The 24,067-nt window shown below is 35.3% G+C and overlaps 1 protein-coding gene across 2 annotated transcripts in view; it reads left to right on the plus strand.

Moving 5' to 3' along the window:
• Positions 1 to 24,067, plus strand: part of CEP135 (centrosomal protein 135) — a 115,121-nt gene that overhangs the window by 88,232 nt on the left and 2,822 nt on the right. Inside the window, exons 21-25 of one of the 2 annotated variants that reach the window (XM_007496426.3) lie at positions 1,336 to 1,521; positions 4,310 to 4,519; positions 10,380 to 10,582; positions 14,327 to 14,431; positions 21,009 to 21,152. In XM_007496426.3, the coding sequence (XP_007496488.2) occupies positions 1,336 to 1,521; positions 4,310 to 4,519; positions 10,380 to 10,582; positions 14,327 to 14,431; positions 21,009 to 21,152 (848 nt within the window). The remainder of the gene's footprint in view (positions 1 to 1,335; positions 1,522 to 4,309; positions 4,520 to 10,379; positions 10,583 to 14,326; positions 14,432 to 21,008; positions 21,153 to 24,067) is intronic. The other variant, XM_007496427.3, reaches the window with a different exon arrangement.

Raw genomic sequence — 24,067 nt, forward strand, 5'->3', positions numbered from 1 at the left:
AAAAGTTGCAGCTTACCCAGAGGGCAGATGAGAGGTGTATGGTTTGAGTGGGCTGTTACATATTGCTAATGAAAAATTGCACAGAGCAACAAAATAGACATCATTAGAGAGGTGTAAAACTAGGAAAGGAGGTGATGATAGTCATAGTGAGAGAATGTGATGTTGATCAGCCTGCCTATTACTTAGGTACTTGGTATCGATTCTAAGACAGAAGGTAAGGGTTTAAAAACGTAAGTGTGCATGTATATGTGTGTACATGTTTATTGAGGGAGAGAGAAAACTATATTTCCACATAATTGGTTTCATCTTTAATCTTCCATACTTTATTTTGTAAACTGAAAAACATTCTTCTAAAAAAAGGTGCTTAAACTTCCCAAATGGTGCATGACACAGAAAAGGTTAAGAACCCCCTGTTAAAGGATGACCTCAAACCCTCTGAGCTTTGGGACTTAATGGAGACCTTTAAAACAGGTCACATAAAGTGAGAATCATAGGATAATGGGCTTATATAACTGTCTAGGTCATATAGTTTAACCCCTTCATTTTCCAGATGAGGAAATGGAGCCCCAGGCATGGACAGGTTGTGACCCATTTTGTTGGAAAGACCACTATAAGATAGCATTCAGCCAAGTATCAAAGATATTTGGGTGGGGGAGAGGAGGATATTTTATAATATTCCTAACAGTATAATCGCTAGACCCAAAGGTGACTATTACTCCCTTCTCATCTCTGCCTCAGAGAATCAGTCTCTAACTAACTTCCTTCAAGATAGTGCTCAAGCATCAACTATGATTAAGTCCTTCTAGAACCCACCAACCACTGGTACCATAATTAATGTTTGTTAGTTGATTGCAAGGAAAATAGTGCTGTGTTAAATATTTAGACATGTCTAGAGTCACATCTTTACTCTTAATTGAATACCTCTTTTACCACATCTTCATCCACTTTGGAGCTTTTCTCTCTCTTTTTTTTTTTAACTCTTCCATCTTGGAGTCAATACTGTATATTGCCTCCAAGGCAGAAGAGTGGTAAGGGCTAGGCAATGGGGGTCAAGTGACTTGCCCAGGATCACTCAGCTGGGAAGTGTCTGATGCCAAATTTGAACCTAGGACCTCCCATCTCTAGACCTGGCTCTCAACCACTGAGCTACCCAGCTGCCCCCTCTATTTTTTTTAAAGGTACTGTGTTGAATAGGACAGATGGAGGCAATATCTAATATTAATTTCCATTGGGTATAAGTTGGTATATATACATTTATTTTAGGTGTATTTTTAAAATATTAAGTAATCCCAAAATTGATGATTATTAATTAAAATATAATTATATTTCAACTAGGAGCAAGAAAATCAAGACTTACTAGAGAAATTCCAAATGCTCCACAGTCGAGCTGAAGACCTAAAAATAAAAGCCCATCATGCTGAAGGAGAAAGTACCTCAATACGGCTTGAACTCCTCTCAGTTGATACAGATAGAAGACATCTTCGAGAAAGAGTGGAGCTTTTGGAAAAAGAAATTCAAGAGGTAGTAACAGATCAGTTATTCTGTTATGTTGTGGTTTTGAAAAATTAATTTTCAAATGTAGCACCTACTATGTTTAAGTGAAATGGTTTTATTAAATGACTTAGTTATAGATATTGATCAAAATCTAGTTCTTTTGAGGCATTCTGATTTTAAATCTTTTGTTTCTAGCATTTATTAGGTAATAATTTTACTTTCTAAATGCACATTTTTCTCTTAATTAATTAATTAAGCTTCTATTTGGTCTACCTTTTGCTGGGCTGTCATAAGAATAAAGTAAGTTTTTATAGTTTTTCTGGAAACCAGAATTTGTCATTTTAGATATGACTCTTTTAACCTCTTAATGACAAAGTCCATGCTATGCATATTAAATATTCTCATAAAAGGAAATATCATCCATTCTGAATGGATTCAGTGATAAGCTCTAACTCAGTCTAGGAGTAACAGGGAGCCTGGGGTTGGTCCTTAATTCTTCAAACCAAATATTTGAATATTGATGATAGCAATAATAATAATAATAATAACTAGCATTTTTACATAGTGCCTATTGTGTGCCAGGCACTGTGCTAAGTGCTTTACAAATATGATCTCATTTGATTCTCACCACAATCCTATAAGATACAGCTATTTTTGAAAGTTGAGGAAACTGAGTTGAACAGCAGTGAAATCTGCCACAGACACATAGCTTGTAATGTTTGAAGCTGGATTTGAACTAGGTCTTTCTGATTCCATGCCTGGCACGATTATCCACTGTTACCCATAACTTCCTTTAGTTAAAAGTATAGCAGCAACTATAGATGTAATAAGGATTGAATGCTATAAACTCATTTTCTAGCCAATAAAAAGGATTTTAAAGATCATCTTGTCCAATCCCCACTTTTTATATCTGAAGAGACTGAAACAGACTAAGTTAAATAAGGGTTATCTGGCAAAACAATGACAAAGTTCAGTTTTCTTAATTTTTGTCAGAACCATTAACCTTTTGAAGGCTATGAGACATGGTTATGGCAACATATGTGATGATTGCTAATTAATATATGATTATATTTCAACTAGAAGCAAGAAAACCAAGAATGTCACATTTGACATTCTTCTGATCAGGAGGTGCTAGACCATGGTATCCCAATACAGATGTATGACATAAGTAAGCATTTAAACAAATAAATGATCTTCAAGATTTTCATTATTTTAATTTTGTGATTTACTTTTGTTTAATAAGTTGCAAAGTTATATATAATTAGCATGTGTGAATGTTAATGTGTTTTTAAGATTTTGTAATTTTGTAACAGTAATAATAATTATAATAGTCACAAAATAATATCAAATTTTGGCAAAGTTTTTCTAATATGAACTGGGTCTAATGAAAATAATCCAGATTCTTAGAATCCCAGAGTTGGAAAGGACCACAGGTCATAAGCCTGCAATTTAGATCCCATTGAAAGAAAAAGAAATAATGAGGTGAATTAATCTAGAAATTATTTTGTCATCTTAATAGATTTTGTGAGTTTTCAGAAGCAAAATGCTATAGATTATCTCTATATTTTCATCTATTGAGGAAACAAAATATTTAATTAGAACAATTCTTTTCAAACTTTTATTTTCTCTTGGTTATTCTCCCATAAATTCTTTTTAAAAAATAAAAATAGCATTTCTGAGGCATAAGTTCTTATTATTCATGACTTTTCTTTTAGTTAAAAATTCAAACCTTTACTTATAATGAAACCCTAAGATATTTATTAAATTGTTAAGATAGTATTAGAATGATGAACTCAACTGTTCTACATTCTTATTTTAGTAATCCTCTCCCAGGATTTTTTTTTACAAATTCAAAAATAAAGTTTAAAAGCAACCAAAAGTTCACTGTTTAATAAATATTGCAAAACACTTATTTTTTTATTTCCCAGTCAAATGTAATTTGCCCCAAACTTGTTCTTTATACTCAGCATCAAGCTTTTGAACTCAGCAGAATACCTGAAACCAGAGGGGAACTTTCACCTGTCAATCAAGTATTGTTTCTAGTTAGAGGCAGCCAATCAAAATCTTTTCACATTCCTAAAATGACCTAAATAAAGTACCAAAAATTTGGAAAAACTCCCTTTGGAATTGTAGGTACCCAAAAAGCAAGAAAAAAGGAGGAGGGGCTTAAAGAGCATAGTGAGACCTAGCTACACTTTTGTATAGTAGGTATTTCCTGTGTTTAATTGAATTCTTGTGTTCTTGTATTAAAATTTAGAATTTCTTTCTTGCTTACTATATTTCCATACATTAGTCACAATGAAAGATTTTGAGAAGCTTATAATGTCATAAAACAAATGCTATATTATTAATAATGGTAATGATAATTCATTTTTAGTACTTTGTTACTTACATAGGACTTTCTTCACAATAACCTTGTAAGGTAGGTAATGTAAGTATTATTATCTTATATAATGAGAGAATATTGATGAAACTGATAACCTTATTTCAGGAGCCAGTAAATATTGGAACTAGGAATCAAGCCCAAATCCTGTTTTCGAGTTCAGTTTACATTCTAATATGTACATTCTAATACTGCCTCTTTCCATGAAATAACTTTTGATTTTTAAAGTTTTCATTATAATTCACCTTTGTCTTATATAAGGACATAGGAAACTTTTCAGTAGAATTTAAGTGATTCTTTTGACAGATAATTGATATGTCTACTTTGAGGAATGCATATATTGTGTCAAAGAAGCTACACTTGCACAGAATTTCCAAATCATTGTGTGGTTTTGATTTTGTGAATTTTCACTTCTATTATTTTTTTTTGCAGCATATAAATGCTCATCGTGCTTACGAAACTCAAATCTCTTCGATGACAAAAGCTTTGTCTAGATTGGAGGAAAAACTCAGATGTGAACACGATGAGAAAGCGTCAATATTAACTGACTTGTCATCTCTGAGAGAACTTTGCATTAAACTTGATTCAGGCAAAGAATTCATTGCTCGGCAGTTGGTCTCTAAAAACATGGAATATGAGAGAGTAAGAAACAAAGTATAAAGTTTCCAAATCATTATGTTTTAATTAACTTTTCTCTATCAACCTTTTTTCTTTGAAGACAATTTACTTAAACCTTTTTTTCCAAATAGCGTTAAGTTGTAAATTAAAAAGCAGCAAGACCCTTTAAAAAAGGTAGTGTTAATCTGAAGTGCTCTATGAGATTGCCCTTTTCTGCAGCATGTCGTTCCCCATATCTAATAGCACTCCTACCTCAGTGCTGCCTAGTTTCCTAGGAATTCTGCAGAGATGGAGCAGCTAGGTGGTTCAATGAATAGAGCATCAGGTCTGGAGATAGGAGGGTACTGGGTTCTTCAGATACTTCCTAGCAGTGTGACCCTGGGCAAGTCACTTAACCCCAGTTGCCTACCTCTTACCTCTCTTCTGCCTTAGAACCAATATTTAGTGTCAATTCTAAGAAGGCAAGAGTTTAAAGAAAAAGAATTCTGTGGAATTGAAGTTTTAATTTAAGGCATATTACACAACCATGAGATGTATTTTTAATTGGGCTTTGTGTGGCAATGTCTCTGGGAAAATAGGTCACCAACTTTGTTTGACAAATTCTGTTTTTGTAGCCTTGCAGCAATGTTTCAGAATTCATTGTTGATAGTATTATCTTCTCATTTAATAATCAAATGTATATCTCTTACTCAGTAAAACTACTCAAGAAATTAGATGAGCCCTCTAGCCATAAAGATTCATCATGTGATAAAGTTTTAGACCTGCAAGGTATCCTAGGAAATATACAACTCTAACCCCTTCATTTTAAAGTTGAGGAAACTGAGGAATAGCGCTAGTTCACTGACTTGCCCAAGTTTACATACTAATATGAAGGACTTTTTTTAACCTCTACTTTCTGTCTTAAAATTGATACTAAGTATCAGCTCTAAAGCAGAAGAGTGGTAGTAGTTTAGGCAATTGGGGTTAAGTGACTTGCCCAGGGTCACACAGTTAGGAAGTGTCTGAGGCCACATTTGAACCCAAGACTTCCTGCCTCCAGGCCTTGCTCTCTATCCACTGAGCCACCTAGCTACCCCTTCATGAAAGACTTTGGACCAGACTTCTGTGGTCTATAGAAGGTTAAACACTAGTATAGATTATGAATAACATGGGTGATTAAAAGCCCCACAAAATCCAGAATTCTTGTTTTCCTAATAAGTATATGTGAGATTACAGTGTTCCTTTCATTCATGTGCCTTAATAGAATACTTCTTTTTTATTATGTAATGAATTTATATGATCAAATATCTTTTCTTTCATTTTTATTAAGTTTATTTAATTAATTTAGAGTATTTTTCCATGGTTCCATGATTCATGTTCTTTCCCTTTCCTCCTCCCATTACCCTCCCATAGCTAATGAGCAAATCCCACTGGGTTTTACATTTATCATTGATCAAGACCTATTTCCATATTATTAATATTTGTACTAGGATGATCGCTTACAGTCTACATTCCCCAGTCATATCCCCATCGACCCATGTGATCAAGCAGTTGTTTTTCTTGTGTTTCTACTCCCACAGTTTTTCCTCTGAATGTGGACAGTGTTCTTTCTCATAGATCCTTCCAGCTTGTTCAGGATCACTGCACTGTCACTAATGGAGAAGTCCATTACATTCGATTGTACCACAGTGTATCAGTCTCTGTGTACAATGTTCTCCTGGTTTTGCTCCTATCACTGCATCAATTCCTGGAGGTCGTTCCAGGTCATATGGAATTCCTCCAGTTATGATCAAATATCTTAAGAGATAGTAATCTTCAGGGACCAATTTTGCCATCAACTTGCTTTACTCTCTGAAAAAACTTCCTTTTAAGTGGCCCTTCCTTATGTTTTTAAAAATAAGTTTTTAAATTATGGAATTAAACCCCCCCAAAAAAAGATGGGAAGGGGAATTTTTATGTACCCAGGAGAACACAAAAAGATAATTATAGCCAATCACCACCTCATACTGCTTCCTTTAAAAAAACAACTTATGAATTCCAAGATTTAATTTCATGCTCCTTGTGCTTATCTTTGCTTCCTTCTGTTTCATTGAAAACTGAAAATAATAAAACAATCTCATGATATGTATAATCAAGCAAAACTTATCCTCAAGGTGGCCATATCCAGAAATTTATAACTCTGTACAATTTGAGTCCAGCACTTCTTAGGAGATGATTAATATGCTTTGTTAGTGGTTTTGATCATTATTTTGAACAGAGTTCTTTGAACTTTTAAAATGGTTTTTCTTTAGTATAGTTGCCCCTGTATAAATTGTTTTACTGATTTCACTTACTTCACATCTCGTGAATTCATACTTCAGAATTCACTTAATATAATGTCTTTTAGTTTTTTCCTAAAGTGAAATAATATTTCATTACATTTATGTACACACTGTTCAACCATTCCTCAATTTATTGGCATCCCCTTAGATTCTAGTTCTTTGTTTTGATTTATTATCCTGTAATGCCACCTTCAGGATCAGGAAGTTTGTTTTGCTTGAAGCTGTTCCCTTCTCAGAAGCTCTCAACTATTCCCTCTCTTATTCCTGCTTATTTCCCTGTTCAATTTTATATATTTCTACACCAAGTTGTTTGTATTTGAGTGTGCATCTTTTTGTGTTCAACTTTTGTTCAATTTATATAAATTTTAAGGTTCATCTGATGCCTGCTCTCCCTAACTATTTCCTTCATGTTTGTATACATCTTGTTTATTCCACTTAGGAAAAAAGAGCAAGTTCCATCAATCATTTTCTTCTTTTTTACTTTAGTATATTCCTTTTACTTTCTCTTTTTCATACCATTTTAACAGAATCAAACCATTTCCAGAGCCTGTTTTTTCTTACTTAAATTCCTCAATACCCTATTAGAATATTAGCACTATATCATACAGTCCCTTCTCAGTTCTCAAATATATTTCCTTTTCTTTGTTTTTCTTGACTCTTATGATTATACTTGAAAGCTCCCATTCAGCTCTGCTCTTTTTCATCAGGAATACTTAAAAGTTTTCTTCCATTGAAGATCCATTTTTTTCTCCTGGCAAGATTTTTCCTATTCTTGGTTGTAAGTCTGTATCTATTGTCTTTTGGAATATTGCATCCTAAGATCTTCTCTCGTTTATAAAAGAAGCTTACAGGCATTATATGGCCCTGACTTAAACTTTTTATGAATGCTTATGTTATTTTTTTCTTTGGTGTGGGAGCTCTAGATTTTGGCCATGACATTGCTATGATTCTCCCTTTTGAGGTATTGTTCAGGAGGTGATAGGTAGTTTTTCAATCTTCAGTTTGCCCTCTGGTTCTACTAGATCCTAACCGTTTTTATTTTATGAATTTTTTGAAATATAGTGTCCAATCAATTTTTTTAATCAAGGTTTTTAGGGAATCATTTGATTATTAAATTATCTCATTGATCTCTTTTCCAAGTTAATTAAAAAATATATCCCTCATTTTCTTCTATTTTTCTTTTTAAAAAATATTTCTTGCTGCCACATGGGTTCATTTCTTTTTTTCTTTCTTTTTCCAAACTTTTACCTTCTGTCTTTACTATCAATTCTAAGATAGAAGAGCAGCAAGAGCTAGACACTGAGGGTTAAGTGACTTGACCAATGTCACACAGTTAGGAAGTACCTGAGGTCACATTTGAACCCAGGTTCTTCTGACTTCAGACCTGCCACTTTGATGGCCCCAAGATTCATTAATTTCTAATTGATCCCTTCTGATTTTCTGGGAATTCATTGCTTAGATAAGGTTTAACCATTTCTGCTGCTAGCTATTTTTCTTTCGTTTCTTTCCTCCAGAGGTTTTACATTTTTGTTTGTTTCTCACACCATTTCTTTAGTCCTTATGGAAAATCCATTTTCTTCTTTGACTCTGTATTTGTTACAAAGATAATTATACCTTCTTTTGGATGATCTCTAGAACTAAAATAATTTTTTACATTGGTCAGTGTTTTATTTATTCTTTTCTCCTGCTTTAATCTTTGAATTGGGGTTTTGTGCCAAGGCCAGGATCTGCCTCTTGCTATACTTTTGGGTAGGAAGGTTGGCCCCACTTGGTGCTCCCCTGAATTCTTGAACTGACTACTTCTTCCTGGAGTTTCTTCATAGCCCCTGTGGCCTCTCCTAGGGCCAGGGACCTTGCAGCCTTTAAGGGGCTGAGCTATTCTGGTCTGAGGACTGCTATGTAACTCTAGCTGATGCTATTCCCTGGGGGGTCAATGACCGCTCTGGCGTCTTTTGCTCTTACTGCATCTGTACAGACAGACCATTGCAGACTTCAAGTGCCTCTGACCTTTTTCTTTTCAGACTGGGGAGCTGGTTTCATTTGCCTGTCCTGGCACTGGCTTTGATGGCAACCCATTTTCTTGTTGCTTACAGGCTTCTGCCTTTTTGTGGTGAAAGAAGCCACTTACTATAGTTTCTCATTGAATTTCTTGGTTATTATTCAGGCTGGTCTGAATTGTAGGCTTTTATTGGAGTTGATTTGTGAGAACTGAGTTATTTGCCTTTAGTTCAGGTAGACTCTTAGCTGAAAGCCTTACTTTCCCACCATCTTGTGCTTCCAGTTATATTTTTTCATGCTAGTATTGATATTTATTTCCTATATCAATTCCATGGACGATGATCTAACATTTAAGTTACCAACAGGCAAATTATGGAAGTATTTATAAACATTATAAAAATGTGTGATTTTTCAATATTTTCCAACACATTCTTTGCTTTTCCAGCACTCTGGTATGGTCACTTGAAGGATACAACACAAACCTGATATATGTTTTTTTATTTATTTGATTTTATTCCTGAGAGTATTCATTGTCTAATTTGTCTTGTTGATAATAAGCTCCTCTGTACTTAGGCCCCCAGACTATACTCTTTAGCTTAGCACAATCTACCAGACTTGTGTTCCACCGGTCACTGGACTTATAGGATCTCGTTTTATCTAACCAGTATGTTCAACGGCTCTTCATGTAAATTGAAAACAGTGCATAATAACCCCATTATTTAATAAGTATTTCTTATATGAACAATGACTTTTCTTAGATTTATCAGAGTCACTGACATGACTACTTTTGTACTTGGCCATGTCCAGAAATGTCTATCTAGTCTGTTACTTCTCTTTTAGGAGCTGGATTACATCATTCCTCATCAGGCCTCAACAAGGAAGAAACTTTTATTAAGCACTTATTTTGTCAGGCATAAATATAAGAAAAAAAGAAAAATAATCCCTGCCTTCAAGGAGTTTATGTTCTAATAAGGGAATTCAATAAACAAGATGGAAATGAAAATTGTTAAGAGAGCAGGGAGGTAGAAGATAAAGCTACCCAGTACAGAAACATAATTTTGAAGCCCCAAAGTCAAGAGTAGCGACAGGAATAGAGTGTAGTCAAGGCTGGTTTCTGGACTCCTTCACTAAATAAAGGCTCTAGGAGGAACTCACCAATTAGAGAAAATGGGGTGAGAGGCGAAAGGATAAGTTTTATAGGTAGATATTCATTGGTAAACAGATTCAAGGGTGGTAGGATGTTCCAAAGCAAGGAGGCCTCAAGCACTAGAAAGAGAGCAATAAGAGGGTGTTATTTTGAAGCATAGAAGATCAAGAACAGGGATGAAAGGGAGGAAATAAAAGTTAGTTAATGATCATGTAATAAGTGGAAAGGAATCATGGTTGGTCATTGCATTGATAAAAGCCATTGAACTATATTTTTTAAAATACCTTTTTAGTTCAAAAGATCTTTAAATATTGCCCAGAATTCAGCATTTGAAGGAAATCTTGAGTATAGACACATTAAAAATATTTCACAGTAAAAAGTCTCAATTTATGACCGGTAAATATACTGCTATTACTGAATATTTCATTTTCCTTTATAGGCCTTGGAAGAAGTAGAAACTGCAAAAACAGAAGCAGAGGTGTTAAAACAACAATTGTCAAGTGAGAGAGTCACAGTTGACAACCTTGAAACACTGTTGGCTACCAATAGAGACAAAGAATTTCACTCTCATATAACTTCACATGAAAAAGAATCAGAAATTCTTCGACTTCAAGATATGCTAGCCATTTCTGAGAACCAGCTGTAAGTTTCCTAAAATAACTAATATAAAGATAGTTGCTTGCGGAGGATTGTTTATAATTTTTTTAATTAGCATGTATGTACACAGTAAATGTACATGAAATATTTTTCTTTAATCTATCAGATCATGGAGGATATGTTTTTGGGGAATAGTATTACTTTTTTAAAATATATATAATTTTATTTATTTAAAATATTTTTCCATGGTTACATGATTTATGTTCTTTCCCTCCCCTCTTCCCTGTTCCTTCCTCCCACCCCAAGCTGACAATTCTACTGTTATACATGTATTATCTCTCAATACCTCTCCATATTATTCATTTTTGTAATAGTGTAATCTTATAAAACCAAAGCCCCAGATCATATACCCATATAAATAAGTGATAAATCATATGTTTCTTCTGCATTTCTAATCCTCCAGTTCTTTTTTTCATCGTGGATAGCATTCTTTCTCATAAGTCCCTCAGGATTGTTCTGGAGCATTGCATTACTATTAGTAACAAAGTAATAATATTTTACATTTGCCTTTAGTCTAAGAACTGAAACTTCTCTTCCTTGATCATTTGTGTTTATTCTTCTTTCTCTACTCCTTCCACTGCTCACACATAGCTTCCTGAACATTAAATACAGCTGAAGATTATATCTTTTAAAGAATAAGTTATGACTGTGAAAATTACATTCAGACTAGTACCAACCCAGTAGTTGCTAAGAAAATACAAAGATTCTTTAGAAAAGTTCCATTTTTTCTACACTTCAGAATTGTTTTTCATGGTATCCTCAGAATTTCATTCCAAATAATTTCCTGTGTTACCTTAGCTGACTTCCTCCATGGATTTTCATTTATGAAATCCTACCTATTCTTTCTCTGAAGCCACTTGAAATCTACTTTTCCATGATCTAGTGTTTCATGTCTTATGTTCTTTATCTCTTAATACAAATAAACAAGAATCCCTTAATAGTCCACCTCAAACACTCACCCACATACAAGGTACTCATCATCAACAATCAGTTCTTCCTCTTTGAATTTTCCCTCATTGGTTCCTCAAAAAAGGATGAAATTTTCATCAAACAAGTTTCAGAAAATTTTAGCTGTCCTTTTTGGATGGTGGGATAAGGGTGGGCTGAAAGTATTCTAGCAGATAATTTAGATAATAATGCCCCTCATCATTATTCTATGCTAGGCTTGTAATTTCTTTGCTGAATTCTTCTGTTCCTTTTTTCTCTCCAAGTAATGAGAAAATTATTCCATGCTACCATATTTTCTCCTCTACTACTTTCTACTCATCTTTATTTTGAACTCAGCATATCCATCCACAGCCATATTCTAGTCAAAGACTTTATCCCAGCGAGTCTCAGTGAAACTCATTAGGTCAAATTTACTTCAAGACCTCTATTTTATGATTACATATAGATATTTGAAACCTTGAGTTTTACTACTAATTCTTTTCTTGGATTTTGTCTACTCTGAACTCCCAAGAGTCTCAAATATTCTTCTTATATTGTAGCTCTTCTGTGTTAGGTTGGACTGAATATATTTTTTTAGTTGGTCTCTAGGGATTTGAATTCTAAATCCCAATGAAATACTCAAGTCAGAATGGAATTCTAAATCCCAATGAAATATTCAAGTCAGAATGGAATTTTATGGTTTATTTACAATAGAAGGAAGAAATTAAAAATGAGAGAGAAAGAGGAAAAAGGGAAGGATAGCTGCCTCGGCCTGGTCTGAACCTGGCAAGAGTTCAGAAGCCTCAGCCAAGGGGCCTTTCCAGAGGCTGTTGACTCCAGAAAAAGCCAAGGAAAGGGGAGTCAGCCTTATTACTCACCATGTGACCATCTAAGGGAAGCAGTCTGAGGTCTCATGTTGGAGCTCCTCCACAGTCAAGTTTCACCACCAAGTCCCTCTCGCAGGAAGTGACATGAAATATCAAGGCAGTTCTTTACATCACTTCCTGTGTCTTACATGTACAAATGGTGGCTTCAGCTTGACTTTGGACAGCCCAGGGCTGTCCTAGCTGACTAGCCAGTTGTTTATGATTTGTCGCTTGCTAGCACACATGGGTCATAGACCTTTCTCCCTCACACTTAATCCTTAAGTGGGGGTGTATACTGTATATATTCCTGGTTGCTAAAATTCTAAAGACTAAGCAGGGTGGAGTAAATCTAAAATTCACATCTGTGGTATATAGTTTGGTGGATTTGGTAGGGAATTTTCTCTTTTTTCCTTTTATCTTAAAGTCTTTTTGATTATATTTGCAAGATACCAGATAAATACTTTTTTACCATCTCTTTGTGTGGTATCTTCTATCCCTGACCAGGAATTGTGTTTCAAACCAATAGTCCAGAAATTCCGATCCTGTTCTTGTATACCATCTTTTAAAACCATTTGACACTTCCCAGTTCTACTTTTCTCTATATCCTTTGCTTTGAGTTTTTTATCCCCAAATTCATAAAATTTGATAGAGATTCCATCTGGCAATATCTTTTGAGCCCACAGGAATATTCAAAAAAGTAGGTAGTCAACTTGTGTTTTGGCAATTTGAAGAAGATTCTGTTCTATCTTGTAAAATGTCCTAGGAAGACAAGAATTCTCTCTACTGTTATCAAGGTAATATATCCCCTCATTATGCTTCATCAAAGAGTCAGGAACCACCACCTAATTCCTTTCTTCATTTACCTTTACTAGCTGATTGATCTCTTCTCTCTTAGCCATGGGGTCTACTTGATCATTCTTTGGAGTCCAAGCAACTGCTTCCTTTTTGGAAGATCCAGCTCTGCCCTCATCAGGAAGAACTTAAATTGGTTTTCTATTTTCAAATGTTTGTTATTTTTATCTTGAAGCTTTTTTTTTTTCCCATTCCAACCTCCTAATATAGGCCATTATGCTTATTTATTTTCATGTTGAAACTTTTCTTAGGTTTTCCTTTTTCAGACATGTTTCATTACACTACAATTTCCTCAGTCATTATAGTGATGTATTGGAAGTTGTGTTGTACTAAATGAAGTGCTGGACCTAGAGTCCACTGTGGATTTAAACTGTTTCCTGGCACTTGTTATACCTGTTACCTGTGTTATCATAGACAAGTCATTTAACCACAATTTCTCCATCCATAAAATGGGGATAATAATGCCTTTAGTATCAGATGTTGTTTTCATGGTTTAAATAAGATAATTTATATAAAGCTTTTTGCAAACCTTAACAAACTAACAATATTGGTAAAATGTCGGTATTTTAAAAGACAGGCCTTTGCTCTTATGGGTAATTTGGGACCAGTAAAAGCACTTTATGATCCAGTCTACTTTCCTCTTTCTCTTCAACTCTAGGCCCAAACTCATCAATTTTTTTTGTTGTTGTTGTAGATTGATGGACATTTTCTGTACTATTAGTCTAACTGCATTTTGAACCTAGACTATAGATATTTTTTATCCACATAATCTTGTCTTTGTGGTTGATCTATCTTAACTCATTTGAGGGATTATACATCTGCTCTGAGTATAAAGTAAAAACTTGTTTTAATTTGTATTTCTCTTATTTGTAATTTGTAGCATGTTTCCTGACAGTTTGCTAATAATTTGAAATTGTTTTTATTGCAAATTCCTTACTTATGTCCTTTGACCAGTTTATCTGTGAAGTATTTGATTATTTTTATATAATCCTTTCATGTCCCTTTGTAGAAGTCAATGTTTTTTTAAAAAAAATGCAAAATAAAATGTTTTTCACCTTTTTTATGTGATTACAAATTTTTTTAGAGCCAGTCACATACGGGAGTCTAATGTACTTCGAGCTAAAATTACACAAATGCAGGCAGACAATGACGTTTTAAAAATGCAACTTGCAACTGAGCAATTTGAACGGTAAGAAAAAATTTATAGTGTAAAGCAGTATTCTCTCTTTTTTTTTTGTTATAGGCAAATGATAATGCCCTATTAACAGATGATTAGGTTATCTGACTAATAATTACTAACACTGAGACATGAATTGTATTGCAGCCACATAAACATATTACAAATTTAATCTTTTCTATATAAGTAATTATTGTATTTTATTATACTGTTTCATAGGCTTAGTAAGTAGGTCATAGAAATACCTAAAAATACTATTACTTTTACACAATAGACTTATTTTTTAAAATTTCTACTGCTTTTGTATTTGTTTCTTTTCTAGATACTATCTATAATTTAATATTTAGTCTATCTTCCACCAAGTCTTATCTCATGCTTTATTTATGGAAATAGCCCTTGGTCCTTAAAAGCTATACTAATATAAATTAAACTCATAAAAGTTCTACCATTCTGGAAAGACTTTTAGTATAGTTCTGAAGATAAAATAGATTTCCTTTCCATGGATCAGCGTAGCTCAGTACAGAGAGACCTAGCATGAAAGGACTGACCACTTAATGATGGATTCTTTGTCAATGACAACTGACCAGTGGATTGATCATGTCAATTGTGACATTCTTACCATAAAGCATTTCATCTTGTAAGTACATGACAAAAAAAATAAAAATTAGGCCAGTCCCTTATGTTAAAGCTAAATTAAAACTCTAGTCCTTAATTTCCATAGAGTTTATTAATATTTACTTGAATAAGAGAAGACAGAGAGAGATTGAAGCCTATTCTCCAACTAGTTATGAGGGTGCTCTTCTAATGGCTCTCTCTCTCTCTCTCAGCCCACGTCCTTTCTCCACTGCATCCAAAGGAATAGAGAACCTAGAGCCAGAAAGAGAGTGCCTTCCTGGAACTTCCTCTTTTATTCCTTTCCTTAATCTGGTCCCTTTCCAAGTCATGTGCCTAGGTCACTGTTCTTGTGACCCTTGCTGGAGCTCAGGGAAATAGGTCAGAACTAAATGTGTGATCCTGAGGGGTTTGGGGAGAGTGTTCCCTTCACAGAAATACCCCCTTTGATTCTTTGGGAGACCAGCATGTTAAATCTCCTCATTCTGGTTTTCTGGAATATTAACATGTTAAGGCTTCCCAATGAATTATTCCATATATGTAGCTTATACTTCTAAAGCCTCTCTTACTAGAGGTGTATAAAATAATGCACTTTACGAAGAGGGAATTACAACAATTTGGGGATGAGAGGGAAAAGAAAGAAGAGAAAGAAAACAAAAATGCTTGATAGACACATTGACAAAAAGCCAGTTAGGGAGTACCCCATTTGGCATAAGAGTTTACATTCAGAATAAATGATAAATGATGTGTTCAACCCCCTTCAGTTCAGTTCATTATATCCCAGAATTTATTTTGGATCTTTTGATGTAGTTTGTGGTTTCTGTATGCATGCTTATAACATCTTTTCCAAAAGATCTGCTTCCTTGATTTGGGGTGTTGGTGGTTTTCTTTTCCTAAAATTGCTTTAAAAGATTTTAAACTTTGGAATTGAGAATAATTACACAATTCAACCCTTAGGATGGTGTTGACCAACACTAGAATCACCCTGGAATACATGGCTGAGTTATCGGGTATATGAATTAATTCTCAAAAGAAAGCCAAACACTCCCCTCCCCCCCAAAAAAACTAAATAGAAGAGAAAAAAATATATATCAAAATCTTGGGTGTATAAAATTACAAATTACAAAGAAAGAATAAAACCATAACAAGTCCTTGAATCACCAGCAGGGCCCAATTAAAGTGACTTATGTCCTACAAGTCTGCAGGACAACTGCAGCAATATTATTACACTTAGCCATTGGCAGCCAGGACTATAGAAAATTGCGATACTATAAAAAGAAAGGGACAAGAGTCTGAAGTAAAAGGGAAGTATGATTCCCTGGTCTGATTTTACTTTCAATCTCAGGAATAGGGGAACCAAAATGAAAGCCAAACTAAGGTGCTTGTAGGAACCTGGCACGGGGAAGTCCAATGTCTGAATTTGTCAAACAGCTGCTTCCTTGAACCTTGAAACAAGTCCTCTATCTTGGTACAGATTCTCACCAATCCCACAGAGATTGTTGGTCTCCTTGACCTTGTGCTTCTTTGCACTATGCAGTGGCTCTTTTGTGATCCCTTCTTCTGAAATCAGACACAATTATTATTTAAAGTTCCATAATTCTTAACAATCAATGGCAGGTTTCCATTGTCTAAAGCTTTTGGGTATGCATTGGTATTAGGGCTAATAGATATTGTAAACTTATCCTTCAAATCATAAGTATTAATACTGATTTCCATGTATTCAAGTACAAAAAAATGAAAAAAGATAAAAAGGGAAAAAATCTAATATTCTATTGTAAATCTAAAGAAAAGCAATAATAAAAAATCAGGAATTCATAGTTCAAATTCTATGTGACCATGGGTCAACCAAACAGAGGCACAACACAAAGGTTTCTCATTTAGAAACAAGCTCTGTTTCCTTTCTACCTTGGCTATGATCCACGGTGTGAGTGTACATAATTTTTTTTCATCAGGTAGAAGCTTAGTATAAACAGTAGTACAACAGCTAATACAGATTCTAAGAAGTACCACAATCTCCAAAATTATAAGAGCCCATTTGATGACAACTGCAAACAAACCAGTTCCCTGCAGCCATGAGAGATTCCACCAGTTATTATTGTCACATGAGTCTCCATAGCCACTTCTTGTGTGTCATTTAAAATCCTTTGAAGCTCATGGATATTTGTCACAATTTCTCCAGATCTATTTACATAAGAATAACCAGATTGACTAATAAAGGCACATGCACCTCCCAATGTGGCTATACGTATGTCAAGGGCCAGTTGATTTTGTAGAACTGTTTTTACTAAGAAGTCAGTCTCTTCCCATAGGTAAGAGATGGCCTTAGTAGTTTGGGAGATGGCTTGAGCCATCTGAGCCAGTCTTTCAACCTCAGCTGAGATATTTCTAACAGTCATTCCAAAATTTGATAAGAGTGCCCAGAAAAACCTCTGTACTGCTGATGAAGATGCTACTGAATTTGGCCTCAACTTCTTGGGTCTAGAATACCAAGAACCTAGATTTCTGGCTATGGACTTGTCTACCCAGCCACTATAGTGATCATGCACTGATATAAGTGGAATAACATAAGCTAAACCACAAGTACCCTACTATCCTGGTGGAAGGGGGGGAGGGGGGGGTAGAGTAAGCTGAAGAGTTACAAATGTAGAATTGTCCAGGGGTCACCAAGCCCCATGGGAAATCCTCCCTCCACTGGGATGAGACTGTAACAGCTGTAAAAGACATGTATTTGTCTGACATTTTAAAGCTGTACTCTAGCACAGATAAATGTGGAAGTAGGGAATGGAATGGTGCAGTTGCACTTCACTTTGTCACCCATGTACTTACTACTACTGAATGGACCCTTCCTCTTGTCATACACAAGTCAAAGGTACTTAGCAAGAGTAAGAAAGAATCCATGGACACCCACAAGCACCATTGTAATGTATTATATATGTATTCACACAATGTCAAGAGAATTTGGGACACCCACCCCCAGCATGTTCTGACCCTCTCCCCACCATGAGGAATTTTACAAGGATGAGAGTTAACCATATATGGATTATAGTCTGTGAATATTCACATCAACAAGATATCAAATCCATTGCATAGCGTTTACACTCATTAAGACAGGGTTCATAGGGGAGATTTCTCTTGGTACAGGGCTAAGATATGTTGTGATATCTGTGCCATTTCTCTTGAGGGACCTTTTTTTTTGGTTTGCTTCTAATGTGTTTTATTTTTGTTTGTTTTTTTAAGTATTTTCCATTTGCATTTTTTCTAATATATTTTTTACTTCATCAAATACTTCTTAGTTACATGTAAAGATAGTTTTAACATTCTTTTTTTTTTAAATTTTGATTTCCAAATTCTCTCTCTTCATCCTACTCCTCCTTCTTCCTTGAGAAGGCAAGCAATTTATCATAGATTATACATGTGAAACCATGCAGAAAATATTTCTATATTAGCCATGCTGGAAAAAAAAACAAGAAGAAAAATAAAGTTTAAAAAGGTATGCTTTGATCTGCTTTCAGACTCTCAGTTCTTTTTCTAGAGGTGGATAGTATTTTCTCATATAAGAAGGAATTCAGAATTCTCTTGGAGCTATTGTTGAGAATAGCTAAATCATTCAGTTAATCATTGTATTGTGTTACTGTTACTGTGCACAATGTTCTCCTGATTTTTCTTTCTTCACTTTGCATCTGTTAATACAAGTTTTTCCAAGTTTTTCTGAAAGTATCCTGCTAGTCATTTATTATAGCACAAATGTATTCCATCATAATCATATATCACAACTTTTTCAGCCATTCTCCCAGTTGATGGGTATCAGATCAATTTCCAATTCTTTGCCACCACAAAAAGGAATTGCTATGAATATTTTTGAACATATAGAGTTCTCTGCCTTTTTCTTTTATCTATTTAGGCTATAGATTGAGTAATGGTATTTCTATGTTAAAGAGTATTCTGTTTTATAGCCCTTTAGGCAACAGTTCTTGAAGGGTCATTTAACAATATATCCTTGCTTTCTTAGGCAGAAAGATTAGTCTCTCAGTGTTTTGGATGCTTAAGGATTCAAAGTAGCAGAAACTACAGAACTGAAGACTGTGAATAGTATGTCCAGAGTATAACAGTATTATTATTATTACTCATTAAAGACAGATTTGGAGACTGGGGAAGGTACACTCTCCAGTATGTGGTAGTCTAAGGAAGAAAGCAGGATTTATTCTTGAAGAAAATGAAGGGGAATTTACTAGGTAGGAAGAAGGATTTGTGCTCAAGGACAGTGAGCTTTAGGCCCTAGGCGTTGTCTGGGACAAACACAAATCCATGCTGTTCCATCCCTAATGGTTCCTAGAAATAATTTATTCTGTAGTAAACATATCTGCAAAAGATTCATGTTAACATTTAAATAACTACCATATCACCCTTTGTATTGAGAAGAGAATATTGGGTGGCAAGAAGAAAGAATGATGTAGAGAACCAAGGAAAAATTAGGCACAGACTAATGTAAACAAATTCAAGTTCTGTTTCAGAAGAATTGGTGGTTTTATGTGGCCCTATACACTAGTAGATTCAAAGGCCCACTGGTAATATAATGAAAATAATATTATTGTTACACTAATGTTGATGCCATGATATACTATGCACATGTATATCTTAGCATATTTTAGCCATTTGTTTTTATGTTTATATTAATAATTGCAGCTGATCAATATTAGTCAATAGTGTGATACCACATCGAAGTTTATAGTCTTATGTTTATGTTCAAAAAAGTTCCTTTAAATACTGGACTACACACTTGTAGTCTCTGCTCTAGGGGATTAGGTTGGTTAATCATTTGAGCTTGGGAGTTGTGAGTTGCTATAGGAATAAAACTAATTGAATGCTGTATTCACTAAGCCAGTGACCAATATGATGATGAGGTCTTGTGAATGGAGGCAACCAAGCTTTGAGAAGAGATCCAGTTTGGTGTTAGGGGATACTCCTTTTCACAAGTAAAAGATGTTGAGAGCTTGGCTAGAAAGTAATTTGCCTGAAGAAAATATAAGGGTTTTAGTGAACAAAAACTCACTACACTATAAGTCATGTGTTACATGGCAGCCAAAAATCTGATGCAATTTTAGATGATTAATATAGGAGGTAATGGGCTAGCTATATTCTGCCCTGCAGGGTCAGGGCACATTTGAAATATTATATTTAGTACTTGGGCAACACATTTAGGAAAGACTTGGACAAAACAGAGAAGTATGCATAGCATATGGTAAAGATTCTTGAGTTTATTCCATATGAGGATCAGTTAAAGGCACTAGGGATATTTTACCTAATGAAGGGAAGATTGGGAGTGGGGGAAGAGGGAAAAGACTAAAATACATGATATCTGTGTTAAAGTAGTAGAAGAGCTATTACCTAGAAGAGGAATTAGGTTTGCCCTTTTCGGCCCCAGAAGACTGAGAACAATATGTGTAAGTTGCAGACCGGCAAATTAAGCTTAATTTAAGGGGAAACTTTTTAAACTATTAGAACTCCTCAAATGTTGAACATACTGCCTTGAGCAGTAGTGAGTTCCCCCTCACTGGACCTCTTCAGGAAAATATTCTATGTCCATATATGAGGTATGTTGTAGGGAAGATTCTTGTTGAGTGTGGATGACACTAGATAGCCACCAAGTTCCTTTCCAATTCAATTTCTGCGATTAGACCTACATCAATTGTCAAAATTACCAAAGGGAATACATTGGTTATACCTTTTACAATCCATTTCATGTATTTCTCATAATTATTAGGACTGGGATAGCATGGATTTGTGTTTCTTACATATATAATAGAATTCTTTCTCTGCTTATCAGTGACATTTTAAACATTGCATGACAGATTTGACTAATATATATATGTGGTACCAGTCTGTTTGTTTGAAATCTTTTCTTTTTGTCATCTCTAAAGAATATTGGAATTTAAATTGAAATGATTGGATTTGATAAAATTTATTATATTACTAACAGAGATCGGGCAATCCAGGAGATGCGTCGGCATGGTCTTGCTACCGCTATATGGACCTCTTCTCCATGTAGATCTCCTTCACATAGGTCTCCTTCACATAGGTCTCCCCCACATTCACCTGAACACTCACATGTGGTAACAGAAAGGTATGTATTATGTATGTATGTGTATATGTACATGATATTTCACATATGTGCTTAGAAAAGTAATACATGAATTTTCCAGGATGACTGAAGATTTTTCCATTTAGAACACAAAATTTGAAAGCCATTTTTTAATCTATTTGGCATTTATTAGAGAATCACAAGAAACTAGTTATATTATATTTTATAGTTAAGAAAACACTTTTCCTATATTATCTTATTTCTCACAATGACCCTACGAGGTAGGGTTGTAACAAGTAACATCATCCCCATTTTATTAATGATAACAGATAATAACATTTTAAGGTATGCAAGTGACCTTCCATAGATTAGCTTACTTGCTTCTCATAACTACCTTGTGAGGTTAGATGCTATTTGTGAACCCCATTTTTGAGATGAGGAAATGAAGGCTGAAGGAATAAATAACTTGCTGAGGGTCCCATAGCTCAGGAGTATCTGAGGCAGGATTCAGGATTTGAACTCAAGGCTTCTTGAATCCAGGTACTGTACACCTTCTACTCTACCACTTAGCCACTTGTTTTATATTTTATTTCTGCCCAAATGCAATGAAACTTGAACAAAAGAAATAATGTACCTAAGATGACACATGAAGAAGCAGTAATAAAATTGAGAATGGCATCCTACTCTTTAGACTAAGTCTAGTGATCTAATCACAACACCATACTGCCACTCCATAATAGGTCCTCTGCAGAAATGCAAAGAAATAGAATTCATTCTCCCTGTAACCAAAACACCATGGTTACAGACAATATTTAAAATGAAAATTAAGGAGACAACACCATACCTTATTAAGTGCTCTTTCTGTGTGCCAAACACTGTCCTTGGTGTTGAGTAGCCACGGGCCTGCAAGAAACCTTATAGTCTTTTAGAAGAATGAGTTAACAACACAGAGAGAATAAAACACAGCATCATGTGATAAATATATTAAAAATTAAAAGATAAAGTGGTCTTTGAGCTTTGAAGTCTGATGAGACCATTGGGCATAAATTCAAAGGAGAAGTGGCATTTGAGTCGGAGTTGTACACTTAAGAGATAACCTAAGGCAACCTTAAATGAAGGGCCAAATGACTGATGGTGACATTAAGTATTTCCTCAGAGAAAGAGAAAAAACCATTACTGTAAACTAGCAAAGCCAGGGAAAGCTTGAGGAAATGTGGAACTTCACCTGGATCTTGAATTCTGTGAGGTGCATCCAGGCAGTAGAGGCACAGAGGCAGAGGATGGAGTATGTGTAAGGAACCAAGAGAGACCAGTTTGGATGGATCATAGAATGTGGAAGAGAAAAGGGTGGCACAGCATTTAGAAAGTGTTTACTAATTGCTGGACACTGCTAAGCACTCCAGGCTAGTAAGAGAGACTGGGGGCATGGTTATAAAAGGCTTTAAAAGCTAAGCAGAAGGGGGCAGCTGGGTGGCTCAGTGTGAAAGCCAGGCCTAGAGACGGGAGGTCCTAGATTCACATCTAGCCTCAAACATTTATTAACTGTGTGAGCCTGGAAAAGGGTCACAACTCAGTTGGCCTCGGTTTTCTAATTAGTGGAGAAGGAAGTGGGACCATTTTGGTATTATTGCCAAGAAAATCCCAAATGGAACCACAAAAAGTCAGATATGACTGTGAACGATTCAACAACAACAACACAACAGTGTCACAAAGACCCAGAAAGGAGAGACAATCTAGGAGAAGAAGGGTATCTATAGTGTCATATAGAGCATGGAGGTTGACTCAGATGAACCCTGCAGGAAGATCACCATCAGACTTGACAACTAGGAGAGCAGGTTCTAGTGATGAGGGAGGCCAGAAGCAAGAGAGTGAAGGAACGAGAGGGGCAGAGGTGGGAGTACTGAGACACAGCTGGCCACAAAAAGATGCAGAGAGATATAGGAGGACAATAGCTTGAGGACAGAGGTATTGGAATCTAGTGAAGGTTTTTTTTTTTTTTTTAAGGACAAGGAAGGCTTGCAAGTGTTTGAAAGCAAAAAAGAAAGAGACAGTAGACAGGATATGGCTGAAGCTTTGAGAAGGGTGGCAGCACTGAGTAAGGTTGTGATTAGATATAGCCACCCAGACAGCTAGTACCTCAGGACTCTCAATTTCCTCATTCTGAGCATCACACTCATGTTAATTTAGCCTGAGACTGTATTAGGTCTTTCAGCAGTTAGTTACATCATAATTGCTACTTTATTTTGAATTTTCAGTTCACTAGAACCTCTAGGTCTTTTTTTATATGAACTACTTTCTTGTGACAACTTTTAGTTACACAGCTAAACCTTTGAACCAATCCTCTGTTTGAGGTCTTTGATATCTACTGCCTTAAAATATAGGTTTTGTGTTAGACTAGACCTAACATTCCCTGGTGACATGATTATTGCCTCTCTAAGCTTTCATCATCAATCAGTAAGCACTGTGTGTGTGTGTCTGCGCACACACACACACAGCTATATCTAAGATACATATACATATGCATAATATATCCTTTGAGTAAAAGGCATAAGTACTGGGGGGTAGGGGGAGGACCAGGAGAGGCCTCCTGCCAAGGTGCATCGTCAGCTGAATCTTGAAGGAAATCAGATCTTCAAAGAGGAGGAAATAAGAAGAGAGCCTTCAAGCATGGGGACAGCCAACACGAAGGAATATTGAGTGTGAGGAACAGCAAGTAAGCCTATCTGCCTGTACTATAGAGTATGTTGAGGGGGGAGTAATATTAGTAAGAAGACTAGAAATATGGGAAGGAGCCAGGTTGTGAATAGCTGTAAGTGTCTAGGATTTATAATTGGTCCTAGCGGTAAGAGAAACATGAGAGTTTATTGAGTGACCTGCATTTGTAAGTCAGACCTGCACTTTAGATTTAGAAGCAGGGAGACCAATTAATGGGCTGAACAGTAGTACAGGTGAGAAGA

Source organism: Monodelphis domestica, chromosome 6, assembly GCF_027887165.1.
Source record: "Monodelphis domestica isolate mMonDom1 chromosome 6, mMonDom1.pri, whole genome shotgun sequence".
Lineage (NCBI taxonomy): Eukaryota > Metazoa > Chordata > Mammalia > Didelphimorphia > Didelphidae > Monodelphis > Monodelphis domestica.